This window comes from Dama dama, chromosome 18 (genome assembly GCF_033118175.1).
Source record: "Dama dama isolate Ldn47 chromosome 18, ASM3311817v1, whole genome shotgun sequence".
In the NCBI taxonomy this organism is placed as follows: Eukaryota; Metazoa; Chordata; class Mammalia; order Artiodactyla; family Cervidae; genus Dama; species Dama dama.
The window spans coordinates 92,494,189-92,513,325 of NC_083698.1; the positions used below are offsets into that span (position 1 = coordinate 92,494,189).

Sequence of the window (19,137 nt, forward strand, 5' to 3'; positions counted from 1 at the left end):
CCATCTTGCTGCCATCCTTCTGTGTACCTGAAGGTGATTAGTGAGACTTCTACTTGCAAGATGTTGAATCAGGACTCATAGGAACATTCTTCAGAGGTGCCAGCAAAACTGGTATGCTCACTCTTTGCCCTTTACCTGCCTTCCTTTACTTCCTGTCAAGGACTTGGATGGGGCTGTTGTCTTGGACACTAGGTGACCTTGAGAATGGAAATCAGATCTTAAACTCTTTAATGACATGGAGCCTCCATTATACCTCTGAGTGGCATTTTTGTATCTTTATATGAGAAGGAGGAAATCCTTTTGATTTACTCAGGTCACGGCTGTTTGGGTCTTCTGTTTATATGTAGTTGAAACAAGTCCTGATAAACAGATAGGGGCAACAGTGAGGCTCACCAGGATTTGCTTTAACACAAAATACTGGAAGACAGCAGAGCAAAGTCTACAAGGAATGAAAAAGGGTTGGGACCAAAAATCTCTATATCCAGCCAAGTGTACCTAGACAGCACAGCAACATTCTCAGGTATAAATTAACACAAAATACAAATCTGGAATTCTTTTCCTGAGAAAAATGTTCAAAGATGAATTGTAAGATAGGAACCAAAATCAGCAGCTTGAGAACAATGAAGTTTGAATCTGCTACCAGGACTGACTACACAGCATTAAATATGTAAATTTGCATATGAACAACTGAGATAGTTTTTGTAATAGTTTGAAATATTTTGATCAGAAATATAAGCTGAAAACTTTTTGAAAAAGAAGGTCTATGTGATTAAAGAATACTCTGTAAGAGTAAACAGAATTTATATCCCTATATTAAGTTAGTAGATACTGGGAAATAGGGATAAGCTAGAGATGGAAAGGAATGCTGAATTCTTAAGATGAATCAGAGGATTTTAATAATTGTAGAGAAAATATGTCTACTTCTTTTAATTTTGTGTTTATTAACCTAGATATGTATAAAGATTTTTATATTTAAAAGTCAGAGAAGACAGAAGCAAATAAAACATATTCTTTATTATAGAGAATGATGTTTTAGCCAATATTCTTGACTACAAATAGCAGAGTCAGTCCTGGTAATAAACAAGGAAAGAAATTTAGTGGAAAGTTACCAAGTAGGTCACAGCATCTAAGGAAAGTGAGTCTCTATGGACAGGCTCTAAAACCCTGGAGGGACCAAGGGAGATGAAGCAGCTGGGTGTACATCACAAGCAAGCCACAGGAAGGGTCTGGTCGGGTTGTGACATCATGCCCGCAATTGCTGAATTTTCAAGGTGAATGATCTTTAAATGTCACTTCTCTCTTTCTTTATTTCCTCAAGATTCAAAGTGTTGTCTGGAAGCTTCCAGTTCTTGGAGCCTGAGACATGTCAACTTGTATAGAGGGAAGAAGTGCCCTCTTTTTCCTGCTTTGACCCAGATCATGGAGAGTCTCTCCAAATACAAAGATTGTTCCAGTTGTTGGAATCCAAAAGCAAACACCCAGCAGCAGATTTCTACTGTAGGAGAAAATGAAAGAAGTCACACAAAGGCACAGAGAACCTAGGGCTTAATGTTCTATACAGGGCGATCCAGACGCTGTTGAAAAAGCGTGTGTACATTTTTGTGTGTATGCATGATTGTGTGTGTGTGTGTGTATGTGTGTGTGTTTAGGGGTGGAAAGACTCCTTTCTGTTAACTGTTTTGAAAGGCATGAGTGCTCAGTCGTGTCTGACTCTTTGCGACCCCATGGACCACCAGGCTGCTCTGTCCATAGGATTCTCCAGGCAAGAATATTGGCGTGGGTTGCCATTCCCTTCTTCAGGGGATCTTTCCAACCCAAGGTTTGAGTCTGGGTCTTCTGCATTGCAGGCAGATTCTTTACTTTCTGAGCCACCAGGGAAGCTTATTTAAATTTTCTTTATATTTTCAAAAAGAATACTTAGTACCTTTATAAGATGAAATCAGTAAAAAAGTTATTTTAAAAACGGTTAGTCCATTTACTACTTGCATGCCTCCTGAGTTTAATACTTGATTTATCTTGCTTCCTTGGACACTCTAGCTCTTTGGGGAGAAAATTTCAGACCCATGGATTTTGGTGACCATATTTGTCCCTGGGTACATAAAGGGTGTCCTTGACTCTGTTGTATTATTTACTCCCTAACTATTTTGTCTTTAAATTTTTTTCCTTTTTATGTGTGTCTGTTTTGTTATCTTTCAGGGCTTTCTCCCTCCCTCTTGGCTTAGATATTAGCTTCACTTTATTTTGTATTGCATGTCTTCTCTCTTGGGTTATCATTTGATACCATGACTGTTTCTGACTTCTCTACCTTCTGAATCATTCATGATTCTTTCTGTATGTTCAGGCAGATCTTAGAACTATGGAGAATTACCATGCAAGGCATTCCTGATTCATTATTCCGTTACATTTTCTCACTCAGGGCACATTATCTTCGACAGATCATTCTTAGCTGAGTTTGATTTAACCAACTTTTATGAGCACCTGCTCTTTGACAGGTCCTGCACCAGCTGTTGGGTTATGGGGTGAATATATTAGTTATTAGATTTACAACTTAGAGTTCAGATCACCTCTGTTAAGTTTTAGCTCGACAGTAAAATCACCCAAATGAGCTGCTGCTGTGAATTTTGTATATAGGTGGACATATTTATTATTAAATGGAGGAACAGAAATAAGTTCTAATTAAAATGCAAACATTTAATAAGCTGTTAGCACGTCTAACCTTTCTTAAAAAAAAAAAAGAGAAAAAGACTTCATGGCTTGAAATACTGAAATGATACACATTTTGAAGTAGATCCTTACTGGTTGGATGGATGTTTAATGGTCAGAAAGTCCTAGGGGTTATAGTGGTAGGGGGTTGTTTTTGGCGTGGTTAATTTTGCTTTATAATTTTCCTATCTGCCACCATGTGGTTATTAAATATCAAGGCACTCAGTTACAAAATACAGTTCCTGATTTTGGGAGGAGGGGTGCTATCTTATTCTAGAAGGATTTATGTGTATCATCTCTTTTTCAAGTCAGTTGTGAACGATTCTGAATTGATTTAAAATTTGTAACCATAGATATTTAAAAAGAAAAGTAGTTTCTATTAATATTTCTTTGAAAATAAAGCCATTTAGATGATTCATATTAATTAGAAGCAATTTACATTAATTGACAATCTATTTTTTACTCTACAACATTGTATTTTGACTTCTGTATGCACTTCAGTGTGCTCATCACCAACAAATTAGTTTTCCTTTTAAAAAATATTCTTATTTATTTGCCTATACCAAGTCATAGTGGGATGTAGTTCCCAGACCAGGGATCAAACCCAGGTCTCCTGCATTGGAAGCATGGAGTCTTAACCAGTGGACCACCAGGGAAGTCTCAACAAATTAGTGTTCATCCATCACCCTCCAGTTAATCCAGTTTATCTGTTTTGCCTTCCTCCTCTCTCTTTTCTCCCTGGTAACACTACTCAGTTCTCTGTGGTGGTTGGTGGTTTAGTTGCTCAGTCATATCTGTTTGCTAACTCATGGACTGTAGCCTGCCAGGCTCCTCTGTCCATGGGATTTTCCAGGCTAGAATACTGGAGTGGGTTGCCATTTCATTCTCCAGGGGATCTTCCCGATTCAGGGATCGAAGTGCTGTCTCATGCATTGCAAGCAGATGTTATTTGTTTTGTTTTGGTTTGATCATTTGTGTTTGATTTTTATATTCCACATATGAGTGAAATCATAAAGTTATTTATCTTTTTTACTTTTTTTCACTTATCCTAAAGGTCTACCCATGTTTTTGCAAATGAGGAAGATCTCATATTTTTTTTATTGTTGAAAGTATTCCATTGTAGGCATCTGTATATGTATATACATACATAAGCACAATAGAAGATGTATATATACACACACACATTGTGTACATATATATCCTTTTTATCCATTTATATATTGATGGACACTGAGGTTGTCTCCTTATCTTGACCACTGTAAATATTGCTGCTATGAACATAGGGTGCACATATCTTTTTGAATTTGTGTTTTCATATTCTTCACATAAATACTCAGAAGTGGAATATCTGGATCATGTGGTAATTCTAATCTTAATTTTTCCAGGAATCTCCATTACTGTTTTCTGTAGTGGCTATACCAATCTGCAGTCCCACTAACAGTATATAAGGGTTCCTTTTCCCCCACATTTTCTCCAACATTTGTTATTGCTTTTAATAACAATCTAGTTTTTATTTTATTTTTTTGTTTTCAAAAATATGTCCTCTGAAGGATTGAAAACCCTTTGAGGCTACTCATACTTCTCAACTTTATTTCTGATGTACAACGAGGACAGGCCTTTTCTCGCTTCTGAAATTGAAACTGAGAGGTCGGTATGTGATACTCTGTAATAGCAGGTACCCTTCCGTTGAGTTTGCTATCTGTAGTAACTAAATGAGTGGGTGTGCCCCCTTTCTTTTGAACTTTTATGACTAAGTCCTTCCATAAAAGAAGAAGAGAAAAACCAAAAGTCATTTCCAGAGTTACTTGCCTTTGGGTTAATGTTCACAAAGGAGAAAATTGAAGCCCAAGGGAAAATTTTAGAAAGAGAAATGAGTCTATGAAAATAGTTTTGCAGTAAATTGACTTTCTAAGAGTTTATTGATGGAGTTAGAGGGCCCTTCTGGCTCTGATAATAAAGTCAGCGGGTTATGTTTTTTCAGTGTTAAAATGGCAAGCTGTTTATCACCCTATATTTAACTGAAATATGTTTTTAGGTTAAAACTGAGAAGGTAGTTGTATGTTTTAATCTAAAGTGAATCGTGTGTACCTCCGTATTTACAGAAGTGTGTATTATGCTCGCATATACATATGACTGTGCACACACGTGTACTGACTGCTGCCTCATTTACAGCTGTGGCAGGCAGTATTCTGGCTGCGTACCTCAATTTCCTGTTAATCGATATGTTCATTTATCAATGCTTTAAAAATAGCTCCTCCACTTCTGTTATGAGAATACTTATTACATTTATCAAGTCTTATTCCTATTACTTAAAGTTGAAATTAACTTTTTCCTAGTTACTCAGAAACAGCACTGTCAACATTAGTGGTTATCCTCTGTCTCTTTGGGCATGTGTGTCCAGAGGCTAGGCAGGTGCGTAGAGCGATTTTCCAGTTATGAATAAGATGGAGATAAAAGAGAGGTAGCTGAGGAGGAGAAATGAGAAGATAACAGTAGTCAGTGTACGAAAGCCGAATGGATAAACATGTGATTGAATTGGTTTTATAATTAGATGATTATAGCAAATCAGTGGATTGGAAGGCTCTTTTAGATTTTCTTAAGATAGTGTAGGCAAATAGGAACTTACAGCTTTATATTGGAGAAGAGTTACTGGAGCTAACTATGTCAGTTCAATTCCTGGTAAATGCTATTTCTGTAACTTTTATGTCTTATTCTTCACTTGAGGTTTCGCATTAGTCTGCAAATGATTCCAGCACTTGGAAATGCGTGAAGTTGGGTTTAGCTCATATCTTAGTCATACTTCTTGGATGCTCAGCCCTGAGCAAAGTGCCAAGCACATGGCAGATGCTGAGACTTATTTGAGTAATGATTCCCCCTTCCTAGTCATAAGTGAAAAGGGAGAAATTAATGACAGTCATAGTTACCCTCCCGGCCAAGGATGATGGCTGTCAACATTGTTCAGTTCAGTCGCTCAGTCGTGTCCGACTCTTTGCGACCTCATGAACTGCAGTACACCAGGTCTCCCTGTCCATCACCAGTTCCCAGAGTTTACTCAAACTCATGTCCATTGAGTTGGTGATGCCATCCAACCATCTCATCCTCTTGTCATCCCCTTCTGCTCCTGCCTTTAATCATTTCCAGCATCAGTGTCTTTTCCAATGAGTCAGTTCTTTGCATCAGGTGGCCAGAGTGTTGGAGTTTCAGCTTCAGCATCAGTCCTTCCAATGAATATTCAGTGCTGCTTTCCTTTAGGATGGACTTGTTGGATCTCATTGCTGTCAACATTGTTAACATTCAATAAAAATAATACCTTAAAGGATAATTTTGCCCTTTAATAAAAGTTAGTTTCTGAAAGTTTTCTGAAAGAACTTTTTTTTTTTTTTTTAATTTGCTTAAGGATGCACACATACCTGGGTTATATACCTTTGGTTTCAAAGGGGTGGTGGGATGCAGGTGGGGATGTCACTATTGCTAATGTTCCAACTTCCACACATTTTTTTTTTCTCCACTTGGAGGAAGCTTCCTTGAAGGTGTAGTCTTGTTCCTGCTCACCACTGCGTGCTCTCCCTTCCCAGGTCATTTGAGAACCATTTCCATGGTAGCCACTGTGACTGGTGATGTTACTGGGACTGGAAGGAGGCGAGAACTGGCTTTGACCCGTCTGTCCTTGGAACATGAGTTAGAGAAGCTTTTCTGTTGGAAATGCAGAGTGACTAGATGATTCATTTTCTTCAACCGGTGTTATTTGCCTTGGCACCGCCTACATTCTTGTACTTAACAGATGTCTATAAATGGGACTTATCTTGAAAATTTGTTTTTTATAGTCTTTGTATCACTTAAAATTATTGTGTTTATATGGAGATGATAAAGTTAATAAGATGAGTTGCTGGACCTTTTTGGAAAAGGTGAAATGGGCAATCGAATGCTGAATTAACCTATTTGAGATTCCTTAAATCATTTTTCATAGGTGTGATTCTCAGCTTGATGAAATTTATGAACTTTTTTTTTTTTTTTAAAGGAAACTAAATGTAGTGAATTCCCAGTGTATCTTAAAAAAATAAAAATTCCAGCTTGAAAAACACAAGTTAAACTAACCTTAACTATTTAAACTTTCATTCATTTATCACAATAAGGTGTTATTTGCTCTTCCTTTGCTGATAAGTTTAATACAGAAACAAAGAGGTACTGAAGTTGCATGCTGTAATTGGGTTATAAGGTGGTTATCCAGATCATCAGAATATCCACTAATCTTCTTAACCTAGTATTGAAGTAAAAAGGTAAAAATGTAAATATTTGGAATCCTTAAAATGTGTCTTTATCCACTTGTCTGTGACAATCACTGCTTTATGAAATAGACTGGGGGGGATACTTGAAATTAGAGTGTCAGGAGGGTTCATGACAGAAAGAAAGGAATAAAGGATGGGCATGTCCTGGGATGTAAGTAGATTTTGGAGAAAGTGGTAAGTGAGTAATTACTACTGTTCTTCCCCTTTAGCTCCCTGGTGAAGGACGCTTCTCCTGTCCCTCTGCTGGATGTTACAAACCTTCCTACGCCTCGGAAATTCCTCGATACCTCTCAGTATTCTACTCCTGGAAGCTCCAGTGGTAAGTATTTAACTCTTCAGCCACTCACCTGCTTTTTAATAGGCTGCAGTTCCTGGGCCCAGGCCGGGGTGGGCATTCCATTTGAGCAGCGCTGCTTGTTTTCTTTGAAGTTGAATGCTCTTTGATGGTGTGTGTGTGTGTGTTTGCTCTAACTTCTGTTGAGCCTATTAGCTTTTACCCAGCTGCTGCACATAGCGCATTCCTTGCCGGGTCCATGAGAACTTTTGAGTGTGTGACCTCTGCTCTATAGCTACACTCCTTGTGTTTTCCCAGTGGCCTCTCCACGTCTACCTGTGTGCGTGTGTGGACACCTCAGTGCACTCTGAGGACTTAGCCACAGACTAATCTTATTTCTTCTTTACCTATCTAATATGGTACTGAATGAGACGAAGGAGAGCCATTTTTGCCGATTTTTAAAGTTGGGGAGGGAAGTTGTATTTTTGATTATGGAGGCAAAGTTTAAGGGAATTCTTCTGGAGTGGCTCAGACCTGTCCCATCGTAGGGTTCAGTTCATCTCAGTTGGGCTCAGAGCTTCTGGGCTGCTGCAAACACCTGTCCTGCCATTGCAGCCTTGGGTTGGGAAGATGGTGACCTTACAAATGCTTTTAAAGAAATAGTAATGTCTTTTAAAGGAATAAAAATATTATTATTATTGACTTTCAGATAAAACAGTTTTTACTGGTTCTGTAGTCCTATACAGCTTGAAATGATGAAAAGGTGGAAAAATAATTTGAGTTCAGTCAATGCATTTTGTGCAACTAACTGAAAGTGTTCCTTTTGAGAGCCTAACAATATACTGTTGCCGAAGCATATTTAATTACTTTATAAAATAAAATTTAATTAAAATTTAGGATTATTTAAGCTTGGAATCTTGAAGTTTATTGCTTTTACTGTAGGAAAAATATAAGAATTGCTTTTTTAAGGTGGGTTGATTTTCATTTTTTATTGAGTTATAGTTGATTTATATTGTTGTCCTAATTTCTGCTGTAAGGAATTGTTTTATAATAAATTATACTCATTTTTTTAAAAACCCAAGCACATATTATGACAGTTTACAAAGCTGTGTATTCAAACTTCTTCCTGGAGTAAAAGGTTTTGTTTTCCGCCCCCTTTCTTTGCTATATCACTGTTCTGTGAGTTTTGACACTGCTTTGAGCTGTTGTAGAGTGTGGAATTATGATACAGAAAATACATTTATACTCTTGATTTATATTTTACCTCTGCCTTTTGTGGAAATTACCGATTGTTAGATCTTTGTGTTTTTATAATGTGAATTGCCACTTAGCCTGGTTATATCAATTTAGGTAAATATTGCTGAGTCAGTGGCCAAGTGAAATAAAAATTTTAATTGTTCATGAAGAGATGATGGGGCAGGCGTTTTGAAAATGAAAAACATAAATACCAAATAAGCTGAAAAAAGGCCAGTGATGGCAAATTTCAGTGGAAGCTAATTCTGCAACATCTATTACTTTTAATGAGACAGCTTTTCCTCTCTGTGCACTTTTTCTGTCAGGCCCTGCAGTTAGCCTTTATCACTGAGTGGAGCTCATGGTGACACTTTGACTTCAGCCATCTGTCCCTTCGTTTTTGGGAATGACTCTGGAAGAACTGCGTGATAGATTAGTGGAGCTTGGGACCATTATGAAGATGGCTTGTAGATCTGGCCACAAAACTTTCTTTTTAGAAGGGCTCATTTCCTTTTCTGTTTGGAGGACTGATCTCTTGATTTTTCTGGGGGTGACTGAAAAAGAAGATAGTTATTGATTAAAGTCAATAGTGACAGTAGTTAACATGTGCTTAGTATACCTTCTATCTGTGAAACAGTAGAAATAAGTGCTTTACATGAATTAACTCATGAAGTCCTTCAATGATCTTAGGAGAGATCATTTTCTCACCCCATTTTACAGGTGAGAAAAGCAAGACTGAGGATGGTTAATGATAGATTTAAGTTGATGCAGCTGACACATAGTAGCGCTTGTGATTTCACATCAGGAGCTGGGTTCCAAAGCATGCAGTTTTCCTGCAAATAAACTAGATACTAGATTTCTGTCACTGCTGCAACAGATTACCACAGGAAACATGTATCATCCTACAGTTTTGTAGGTTAAAAGTCCAGTATGGGTCTCATTGAGCTAAAATGAAGGTTGTGGACAGGGCTGTGTTCCTACCAGAAGTTCTGCAGGAGAATCCAATTTCCTTGCCTTTACGTGCTCTTAGAGGCTCTTGCTTTCCTTGACTTGTGGCAGGCTCCCTTTCTCCATCTTCACAGCCAGGGACAGTGGGTCGCATTCTTCTCACCTTATACCTCTCTGACCCACTCTTCTGCTTCCTTCTTCCTCTCTTGAGGGACCATGTGATTAAATTGATTCCCACCCGGATAACCAAGGATCTTTTCTCTTTCTCAATATCCTTAACCTTAATCACATGTAGAGTCTCCTTTGTCATGTAAAGTAACATATCCACAGATTCTGGGGATTATTCATGAATATCTTTCATGGCTTCCCCGGTGATGGCTCAGTGGTACAGAATCTGCTTGCCAATGCAGGAGATGGGGCTCCAATCCCTGAGTCAGGAAGATTCCCTGAACAAGGAAATGACAACCCTCTAGAGCCTCAGTATTCTTATCTGGGGAATCCAATGGACAGAGGAGCCTGGTGGGCTACAGTCCATGGGGTTGCAAAAGTGTCAGACATGGCTTAGTGACTAAGCAACAACAATGTTTCAGGGCCCGTTTTACTTGTCACAGTCTGCAAGTACTTATTTTCTGACCTAAGTTATTTTTGGAAGCCAATATATAAAAATTTGACTTTCTTGAAATGATGTGTGAAGTCTTTGCAGTTCTCGTTTTTAGGACGATATTAATCTGGGTCACATTATTAAAGGGAATTGTATAAATGAGAAAAATGTAAATTATGTAGAGAACTGCATAAAATGTTTCTAATAAGTACATATAAAAGTGTGGGGCTGATGAAATATACTATAATAAAGGACAGAAATTTTGTCTTATTCTAAATAATGGACAGTAAGTCCTGAGAATCTATTTGTGAAGTGCTCTGCAAGTCAGCCTAGAAAGTAATAGTCTTTTTCAGCAGGGAATTTAGCATAGGCTCTTAAAGCTCCCTTCTCATCTTGTGAAATAGTAGGATTGAGGGTGTAATCCATTAGAGCTGACATTTCTATAGAGGAAGTTGCAATAGGGAATCCCTGGGTAGAACAGATCTCCCATTGGGGTGCCATAAATTAAAGATGCAGGTGATTTCTGAGAACTTTCAATTATTATTAATTACATGAGAATTTTTGTGGCTTGTGAATGAGTTATTTTTCACATGTCTTATTTAGAGATAGAGTTGTGAGTGACTTTTATGTGAGAGGTGTTCTATTATAGTTTACATGTTACCGTTAGTAAGATACTATACATCATTCAACTGATGGAGCAGTCCTAAGAGGTTGTTGGGGCAGGTACTGTTACTGTCATGATGATTATTATATTTGTGTCATATTTAAGTGTATTTCCAGATATTTAAGTTATCATAAAATTGTATGGAATTATCTGTCTGTTGCATCATCTAATTAAAAATAAAACTTTTAATTATAAGATGCAAATTCCAGGCACAGATTGGCAGAAGCAAGTAACATATAAGGAGAAAAATGATTAGCATTCACTTAATTTTCCTACGTAATCATGAAGAAAAGCAATGGCATAATAAAGAACTGGGCAAATGGGCAATTCACAGAAGAGTCTGTATACATGGAAAGATGGACATTTATCTAACAGATGTTAAAATATCAAGAATATATAAAGAATCCCTACAAATCGGTAAGATAAACAAGTAGAAAAATAGACAAAAATATGAGCAGGCAGTTTGCATAAAGGGACAGCTATATTAGTCAATATATGAAAAACTGCTTATACTCTCTAGTTAATCAAGTGTTATTTTTAAAATACTACAAAAAATCAAGTGTTATTTTACGAATATGGAAGCTGAATTCAGGGATGCTGAGTGAGTGGTCCAGGTTCAACCAAAAAGGTATTTGCTGGAGACTGGCCTCATACTATCCTCACTCTAAATACGTAAAGGATGTATTTTGCAAGCATTTTTTTTTTTACTATTATTCTCATCAGTCACAGTATTTTACAATGTACAGGGAAACTAATGTCTAATTTAGATGTAGTCATTCAACTATAACTTAAGTAGAAGCATGAAAAAAGTGTGGAGAAAAGCCAATAATTATAGTAAAATGTTGGTTTAAGCTTTTGGATTCTCAGTATGTCTTTTTATTTGGCAAATTGCCTTTGGAACGTTCTGACTGAGCAATTACTCCCAAGGTACACAGGCATTTCATTTGTGGCTTCTTTATTCATTTTATTCACACTCCTGCTGGGATTGCTGTGAATATAACTATAATGAAACTGGACTTTTCTCTCCCTTGCTTTCTGGTACCAGTATAGGTTAAGCAATAAAACATAAAGAGAGCACAAATGAAATTATTTTTTCTTCTTTTGCTGCTGTTTTCTTGATGTTTTTGTTTCATCAGACCTTGTTCTGAGACTTGATATTTATCTCAAGAATTTGGGGTTCAATATTTAAAAAATTTTCTTCGTGGGTTGGGAGCTATGAATCCTAACAGAAAGGAGATGAAGCTCCTCTTTTTGGAACTCAAATGTCACTTTTAGAACAGTGAAGATCTGATTCTCCAAAATCTTGACATCTTTTGTATTACTTCTGTCCTTTTGATAGGGTCTCCCTTGGTATTTTAAATATAACTGTTTCTGAGGCATCCGTGCATTTGCTCTTATTAAGTACCTTTGATTTCTATGATTGACCAGAAGTAGATTTGAGGAATATATACAAGGGGACAGAATAGGACTAATAGTTCAAATGTTTCTAAATAGAAAAATGAAGCAAGACCAAAGTTTGTTTACTAAAAATATATTAATTTTTAATGTATAAACTGTATTAAATAATGTAGTTTATGCAAATACTATATATAACATATACACGTATATAAATATATAGACCCCAGATTGCAAAGACTTGGACATGACTGAGCAACTGAACTGAACTGAAAATTGCCAAAGTAATCCTGAGAAGAAGGAACAAAGCAGGAAGCATCCTCCTAGCCTTTAGACAATACTACAAAGCTACAGTAATCAAAACAGTGTGGTACTGTGACAAAAACAGACATACAAATCAATATATAGAAACAGTGCCATCTCAGTCACTAAATTGTGTAGGACTCTTTGCGACCTCAAGGACTGTAGCCTGCCATGCTCCATTGTCCGTGGAATTTTTTAGCAAGAATACTGGGGTATGTTGCCATTTCCTTCTCTAGGAGATTTTCCAGATCAGGGGTAGAACCCACATCTCCTGCATCTTCTGCATTGGTAGGTGGATTCTTTACCACTAAGTCACCTGGGAAGCCCAATACATATAATCTACATTTACACATGTACAACATGTATACCCTTATATGTACACACTCATATAAGTATGAAAACAAACAGGAAAAAGATACAGAATATAAATACAGAAATACCTCAGAGATATTGTGGGTTTGGTTCAGACCACCACAGCAAAGAGAGTCACAGGTATCTTTTGGCTTCCCAGCGCATATATGTTATATTTATACTATAGGTGGTGTAAATGCTATGTAAATAGTTGACAGAATGCATCTGAGTTCAAGTTTTGCTTTTGGGAATTTTCTGGAATTTATTTTCTATCCACGGTTGGCTGAATTTGGATGTGAAACTTATGGATATGGAGTGCCAACTTGTTTGTCTTTATCCATTTAAAAATTTTAATTTTAATCTATTAATATCCAATAATGGATTTCTTAATATTGAACCAATTTTTCATTACTAGAATAAATTGCCCTTGATCATACTGTATTATTTTCTCAATGTAGTATTGAATTCTGTCTGCTAATATTTTATTTAGGATTTTTGCATCATGTTCATGAGTAATAGTGGCCTGTGGTCCAAATCATACTAGATTTTGGTTTCAATGTAATAATTTGCTGCATAAAAGGAATTAGGACATTGTCTTTCATTTATCAATGCTCTGAAACAGTCTATGGAGCTCTGGGAGTATCTGGTGTTTGAAGATTTAGGAATTTCTTTGTGAAACCTTTTGGATCTGGTATGTTTTAATACATTTACCTTTTATTCTTCAATAACTTTGTTTCATCAGTGTGAATTGTTCTGTTTAAACTTTCTGTTTCTATTGGGATCAATTTTAATAATCTGTATCTCTCTAGGCAATTATTGATTTCATTTATTCAATTTTATTTACATAGAATAATGTATATAGAATAATGGCATCACTGACTCGATGAACATGAATTTGAACAAGCTCTGGGAGTTGGTGAAGGACAAAGAAGCCTGGTGTGCTGCAGTCCATGGGGTTGCAAAGAGTCGGACACGACTGAGTGACTAAACTGAACTCATTTATATAGATGTCTATGAAGTATTTCTTACTGTTTTAAAATTCTTTTGTTTCCTTTATGTCATCTAATTGTGCTGTTTCCCTTTTCTTCTTGATCAAAGTAGCTAATGGTTTGTCTTTGGTGTTAGTTTTTTCTCCCAAGAAATAATAAGAATTTTGATGTATTGATTAGGTCCATTTTTTTGTTCTCTACCTCATTCCTTTATGTTTTTATTCTTTCCTTCTTCATCCTTTCATTTGGTTTATTCTTTTCCTGCACTAGAAACTGAAATCATGCATTTTAATTCTTTCATTTTTTACTAATAAAAGTATTTAGTGATAGAAAATTTTCTCTCATTACTACTTTAAATGTATCCCATAGATACATATCATTTACAAAGATTGTCTTCTTTCAGTTTTTATTTCTCCTTTGATCCAAGTGTTTTTAGTAAAAGAATTTTAAGGATGAAAGGGTCTTTTGTGGTTTTTTTTTTTTTAATATTTTCTAGCTTTGTTGTGTTGAATTGAGAATGTTGCTTGTAATATTTTTAATTTATAGAACTTACATTTTCTTTGTGACTTAATATATTATGGTTTGTTATTTTTTTTTTTAATATTCCAGGGGTACTTGAGAAGAAGATGCATTTTCTCTATTAGATGAGGAGTTTGATGTATATTTGTGAAATTCTCATTATGTTGTTTGTCTATCTCCATTTTTATTTTTAGTGTTTTTCTTCTATGTCTCTTTGACTCACCTATAGTTTTTGTTTAAAAATGGTGATTGCTGTTTTTTGGTATGTGAATAGTCGTGTGTTGTGGTTTCATTTGTGAATTGTGCTTTTTGGCATTAAAAAATGCCCTTCATTGATGTGGTTAACGCTTATTGATTGACATACTGTTCATTCAAATGTGGAAAATTCTTAAAGAGAATTCTTAAAGAGAATTCTGAAAGAGATGGGAATACCAGACCACCTGACCTGCCTCCTGAAAAACCTGTATGCAGGTCAAGAAGCAACAGTTAGAACTGGACATGAAACAACAGACTGGTTCCAAATAGGGGAAGGAGTACGTCAAGGCTGTATATTGTCACCCTGCTTATTTAACTTATATGCAGAGTACATCATGAGAAACGCTGGGCTGGAGGAAGCACAAGCTAGAATCAAGATTGCCGGGAGAAATATCAGTGACCTCAGATATGCAGATGACACCACCCTTATGGCAGAAAGTGAAGAACTACAGAGCCTCTTGATAAAAGTGAAAGAGCAGAGTGAAAAAGTTGGCTTAAAGCTCAACATTCAGAAAACTGAGATCATGGCATCTGGTTCTATCACTACATGGCAAATAGATGGGGAGACAGTGGAAACAGTGAAAGAGTTAATTTTTTGGGGCTCCAAAATCACTGCAGATGGTGACTGCAGCCATGAAATGAAAAGACACTTGCTCCTTGAAAGAAAAGTTATGACCAACCTAGACAGCATATTAAAAGCAGAGACATTACTTTGCTAACAAAGGTTCGTCTAGTCAAGGTTTTGGTTTTTCCTGTAGTTATGTATGAATGTGAGAGTTGGACTATAAAGAAAGCTGAGCATCGAAAAATTGATGCTTTTGAACTGCGGTGTTAGAGAAGACTCTTGAGAGTCCCTTGGACTGCAAGGAGATCCAATCAGTCCATCCCAAAGGAATTCATTCCTGAATATTCATTGGAAGGACTGATGCTGAAATGAAACTCCAATACTTTGGCTACCTGATGGGAAGAACTGGCTCATTTGAAATGAACCCTGAAGACTATACTTTCAGGGATCATTTCTATAGTTTGTTACTAGAGAAGTTTCTCTGATTGTGTAGAGCACCCGAAACCATGAGGAGGAGATGCAGTGTTCTCTCTTGAGCATGGAGCCGGTCTTTGGTGTTGCTTCTGCAGCTGCCATTGGCCACTGATGATCATTCTTCTCTTCCTTTGGGAGAGTAAGAGGGAGAGGCCACCATCTGAGTGGTTTTGAAAAAAAAGAAAAAAAAAAAAAGAAATGAACCCTGATGCCGGGAAAGATTCACGGTGGGGGGAGAAGGGGACGACAGAGGATGAGGTGGTTGGATGGCATCACCGACTCAATGGACATGAGTTTGAGTAAATTTTGGGAGTTGGTGATGGACAGGGAAGCCTGGCATACTGCGGTCCATGGGGTCGCAGAGTCGGACACAACTGAACTGTTCATTCGGTATTTTTAGTCTTTTTAAATTGGCTTTAGTATGTATATAGCATATATAGTTTGGCCTTGCTTTGTAAGCTGAATTAAAACCTTTTTTTAATAGATGAGTTGAATCCATTGATATATATTGATGTGACTGATGTCTTCTGTCACAACTGTATCTTAGTATTTTGTAAATATGTGTATTATGTATGCTATGTTTCTTTCTAAGATATGTGTTCTTTTATTTTACTTATACAGAAATTTTTTGTCTAGGAAGTCCCCCGCCCCCCACCCAGTGTTTGTCTTTTAATGTATACTTTTAAGAAAATGCTCTTAGACACTTTTTTTTTTTTTTTGGTTAAACCTTTACTCTCAGATTTCTCTATTTTTATTGGTATACTTTAGTTTCCATCTTTTGCCTCCATAATAAACAATCAACTTGCTCTACTTTTCTCTTTTTCTTCTGCCATTTTTTTTAGTTGCATATTTTTACTTTTTTACAGCATACTACTTTCATGTAGTTGTTTTCCACAACTTTTGTTTTTGTGTTAAATCTACATTTAAATGTTCTAAATGTTCACAAATAGACATTTTGTTCAAGTTTCCTAGTCATTTCTTGGTTGAAGTAAGTTCATTGTCTAAAATAGTCCTTGAGGAGTCATGGATGCAGAGTTTCTTTATTTGAAAACTTTTAATTTCTTTTTCCTAGAGCCTTGATACTTAAAGGGCCACTTGGGGATACAAATTCCTTAGGTTACACGTTAAATTATTATTATTATTATTTTTACAAAATACTATTGCAGTTTTTTCTTTTAGTGCTTTTTGAAATTTCTGATACCTCAGGTTTTTTTCCACTTATTAAAGTTCCTTGATTTTTAAGTCTTACAGATTTCTCTTTAGTCTTAGGAACTGAAAAGATTTAGTAGGATGTGCCTTGGAGTCTTGATTTCTTTAGGTATTAATTTTCCAAGATACCCACTGGGCTGTTGTTTCATTTTATGCATTCAGCTTTTTCTTTTTTTTTTTGTAAGTTTTCCTGGTTTACAATTTTAAATGTTCTGTTTACTTTTCTTCTTTATCACTCTATTTTTCTTTGCCTGTTTTCCATTTCTACTACTCTCTCTTTCATCTTTTTATTTCTACTACTACTTTTTCTTATTCTCCTTTTTATCCTCCACTTGGGTTCCCTGCATTTACTCAATATCCTTTATCAAATAAATCTTTTCAATCTATTCTGTCTTGCATATTTTGTATTGTATTCTTGAGGTATGAGATACTATTGCCTTTTTCTTCCCTCTCTTTCCTGAGTTTTGTAAGTTTTCCTTTCACACTTTGCTTTTGATTGTCTGTGTCTGTCATAATTTTTCGATTTTTGACTCAAAGTGGCTTTTCATATCCCCAAATTCTTGTTTGAGTATATTAATTCCACCTAGAGTGTTATTACCCAGATTTCTTGTGCTTCATGCTGATTTGTTGGATGAAATTTTCCTCTTGATGTCTGTTGGGTTTTTTTTGTAATACTCTCACAAGAATGTGTTCATTATTTTTTCTATTCATTTTTTTTATGATATTAGTGGCGTGTTTTGTAGGATTCCTAGCTCATTGCCTCCCTCTTCTGTCATTACAGAAAACTGCAGATTCATTTATTTCAGTTCAGTTCAGTCACTCAGTTGTGTCCAACTCTTTGCGATCCCATGGACTGCAGCATGCCAAGCTTCCCTGTCAATCACCAACTCATGTCCATTGTGTCAGTGATGCCATCCAACCATCCTCTGTCATCCTCTTCTCCTCCCACGGTCAATCTTTCCCAGCATCAGGGTCTTTTCCAATGAGTCGGTTCTTTGCATCAGGTGGCCAAAGTACTGGAGTTTCAGCTTCAGCATCAGTGCTTCTGCTGAATATTCAGGACTGAGTTCCTTTAAGGTTGACTGGTTGGATCTCCTTGCAGTCCAAGGGACTCTCAAGAGTCTTTTCCAACACCATAGTTCAAAAGCATCAATACTTTGGTGCTCAGTTTTTTTATAGTCCAACTCTCACATCCATACATGACTACTGGAAAAACCATACCTTTGACTAGATGGACCTTTGTTGGCAAAGTAATGTCTTTGCTTTTTAATATGCTGTCTAGGTTGGTCAAGGCTTTTCTTCCGAGGAGTAAGCGTCTTTTAATTTCATGGCTGCAGTCACCATCTGGAGTGATTTTTGGAGCCCCCCAAACATAAAGTCTCTCACTGTTTCCATTGTTTACCCATCTATTTGTCATGAGGTGATGGGACCAGATGCAATGATCTTAGTTTTCTGAATGTTGAGTTTTAAGCCAACTTTTCACTCTCGTCTTTAGTGGACCTTTTATTTTGGTGGTGGGGTAAGCTTGTTTGCTTTCTGAATCATGACTCTCCTGTTCATCATCCCATAGCCAAAGGCTTTTATCTCTTTTTGTCTCATTTCTCTCTCAGAGGCTGTGTGTTTCAAACACTGCTCTTTCAAATTATGTCTGCTTTTAAGTCCCTATAGTTCAAGCTGTGATCTGCTTGTATACCTTTTTAGTTTTGAAACTCAGGGTTGACTTTGTCTTTCTAAAACTTTGATTCTACATCAGTCTTTAGATTCATCATTAACTCTCTTTAAATTTCTTTATTCTAGTTTTTCACAGTATACTTTTGCTTGTAACAAAGACTTATGGCAAAGAAGTGGTGGGAGAGGAGCATAATATAACACTTCCTGGGATTAGATGATTTTTTTTCTTCGTATTTTTATTTCTAGTTATTTTGAATTTGGGGCAATTTCTGTATTTCAGGTTATCCTGAAAGCATGGTTTTTTTGAAATTTTGTTTATTTTTATTGTTCTCTTTTGCTTCTGGAGGAAATGTTGAGAGATTATGATCTAAGCCACCATCCTTGTCTTCAGGAACCCTGAAGTGTTAGTAAAGCTAGAGGTTTTAAAAATTCATTTTTATTTTTAAAATGTTTGGTGTTTGCCTTGGTGTTCATATTATCTCATTTAATAGGCACAATTCTCTTGATAATGTTATCTCCTCTTCACATTTGAAGAAATGGAGAGAACATGCAACTAGACATGATAATTCAAAGTGATGCCAAGCTTTTTGTTCTTTCTACTATATCATTCTATCTCTATGGGCGATTGAACTTACAAAATCATACATTAACAGCAGACTGTAGCCTAATAAAGTTTAGTGAGTATTAATATAAACGA

The 19,137-nt window shown here is 36.4% G+C and overlaps 1 protein-coding gene and 1 non-coding gene across 5 annotated transcripts in view; both read left to right on the forward strand.

Moving 5' to 3' along the window:
* Positions 1-19,137, forward strand: part of EXOC4 (exocyst complex component 4) — an 809,489-nt gene that overhangs the window by 57,626 nt on the left and 732,726 nt on the right. For all 4 annotated transcript variants that reach the window (XM_061165832.1, XM_061165834.1, XM_061165833.1 and 1 more), the window contains exon 5: positions 7,199-7,308. In XM_061165832.1, coding sequence (XP_061021815.1) covers positions 7,199-7,308 — 110 coding nt within the window. The remainder of the gene's footprint in view (positions 1-7,198; positions 7,309-19,137) is intronic.
* On the forward strand, positions 15,516-15,729 carry LOC133073237 (small nucleolar RNA U3). Its single transcript, XR_009696937.1, has one exon. It is a non-coding gene; the product is annotated as a small nucleolar RNA U3 (small nucleolar RNA).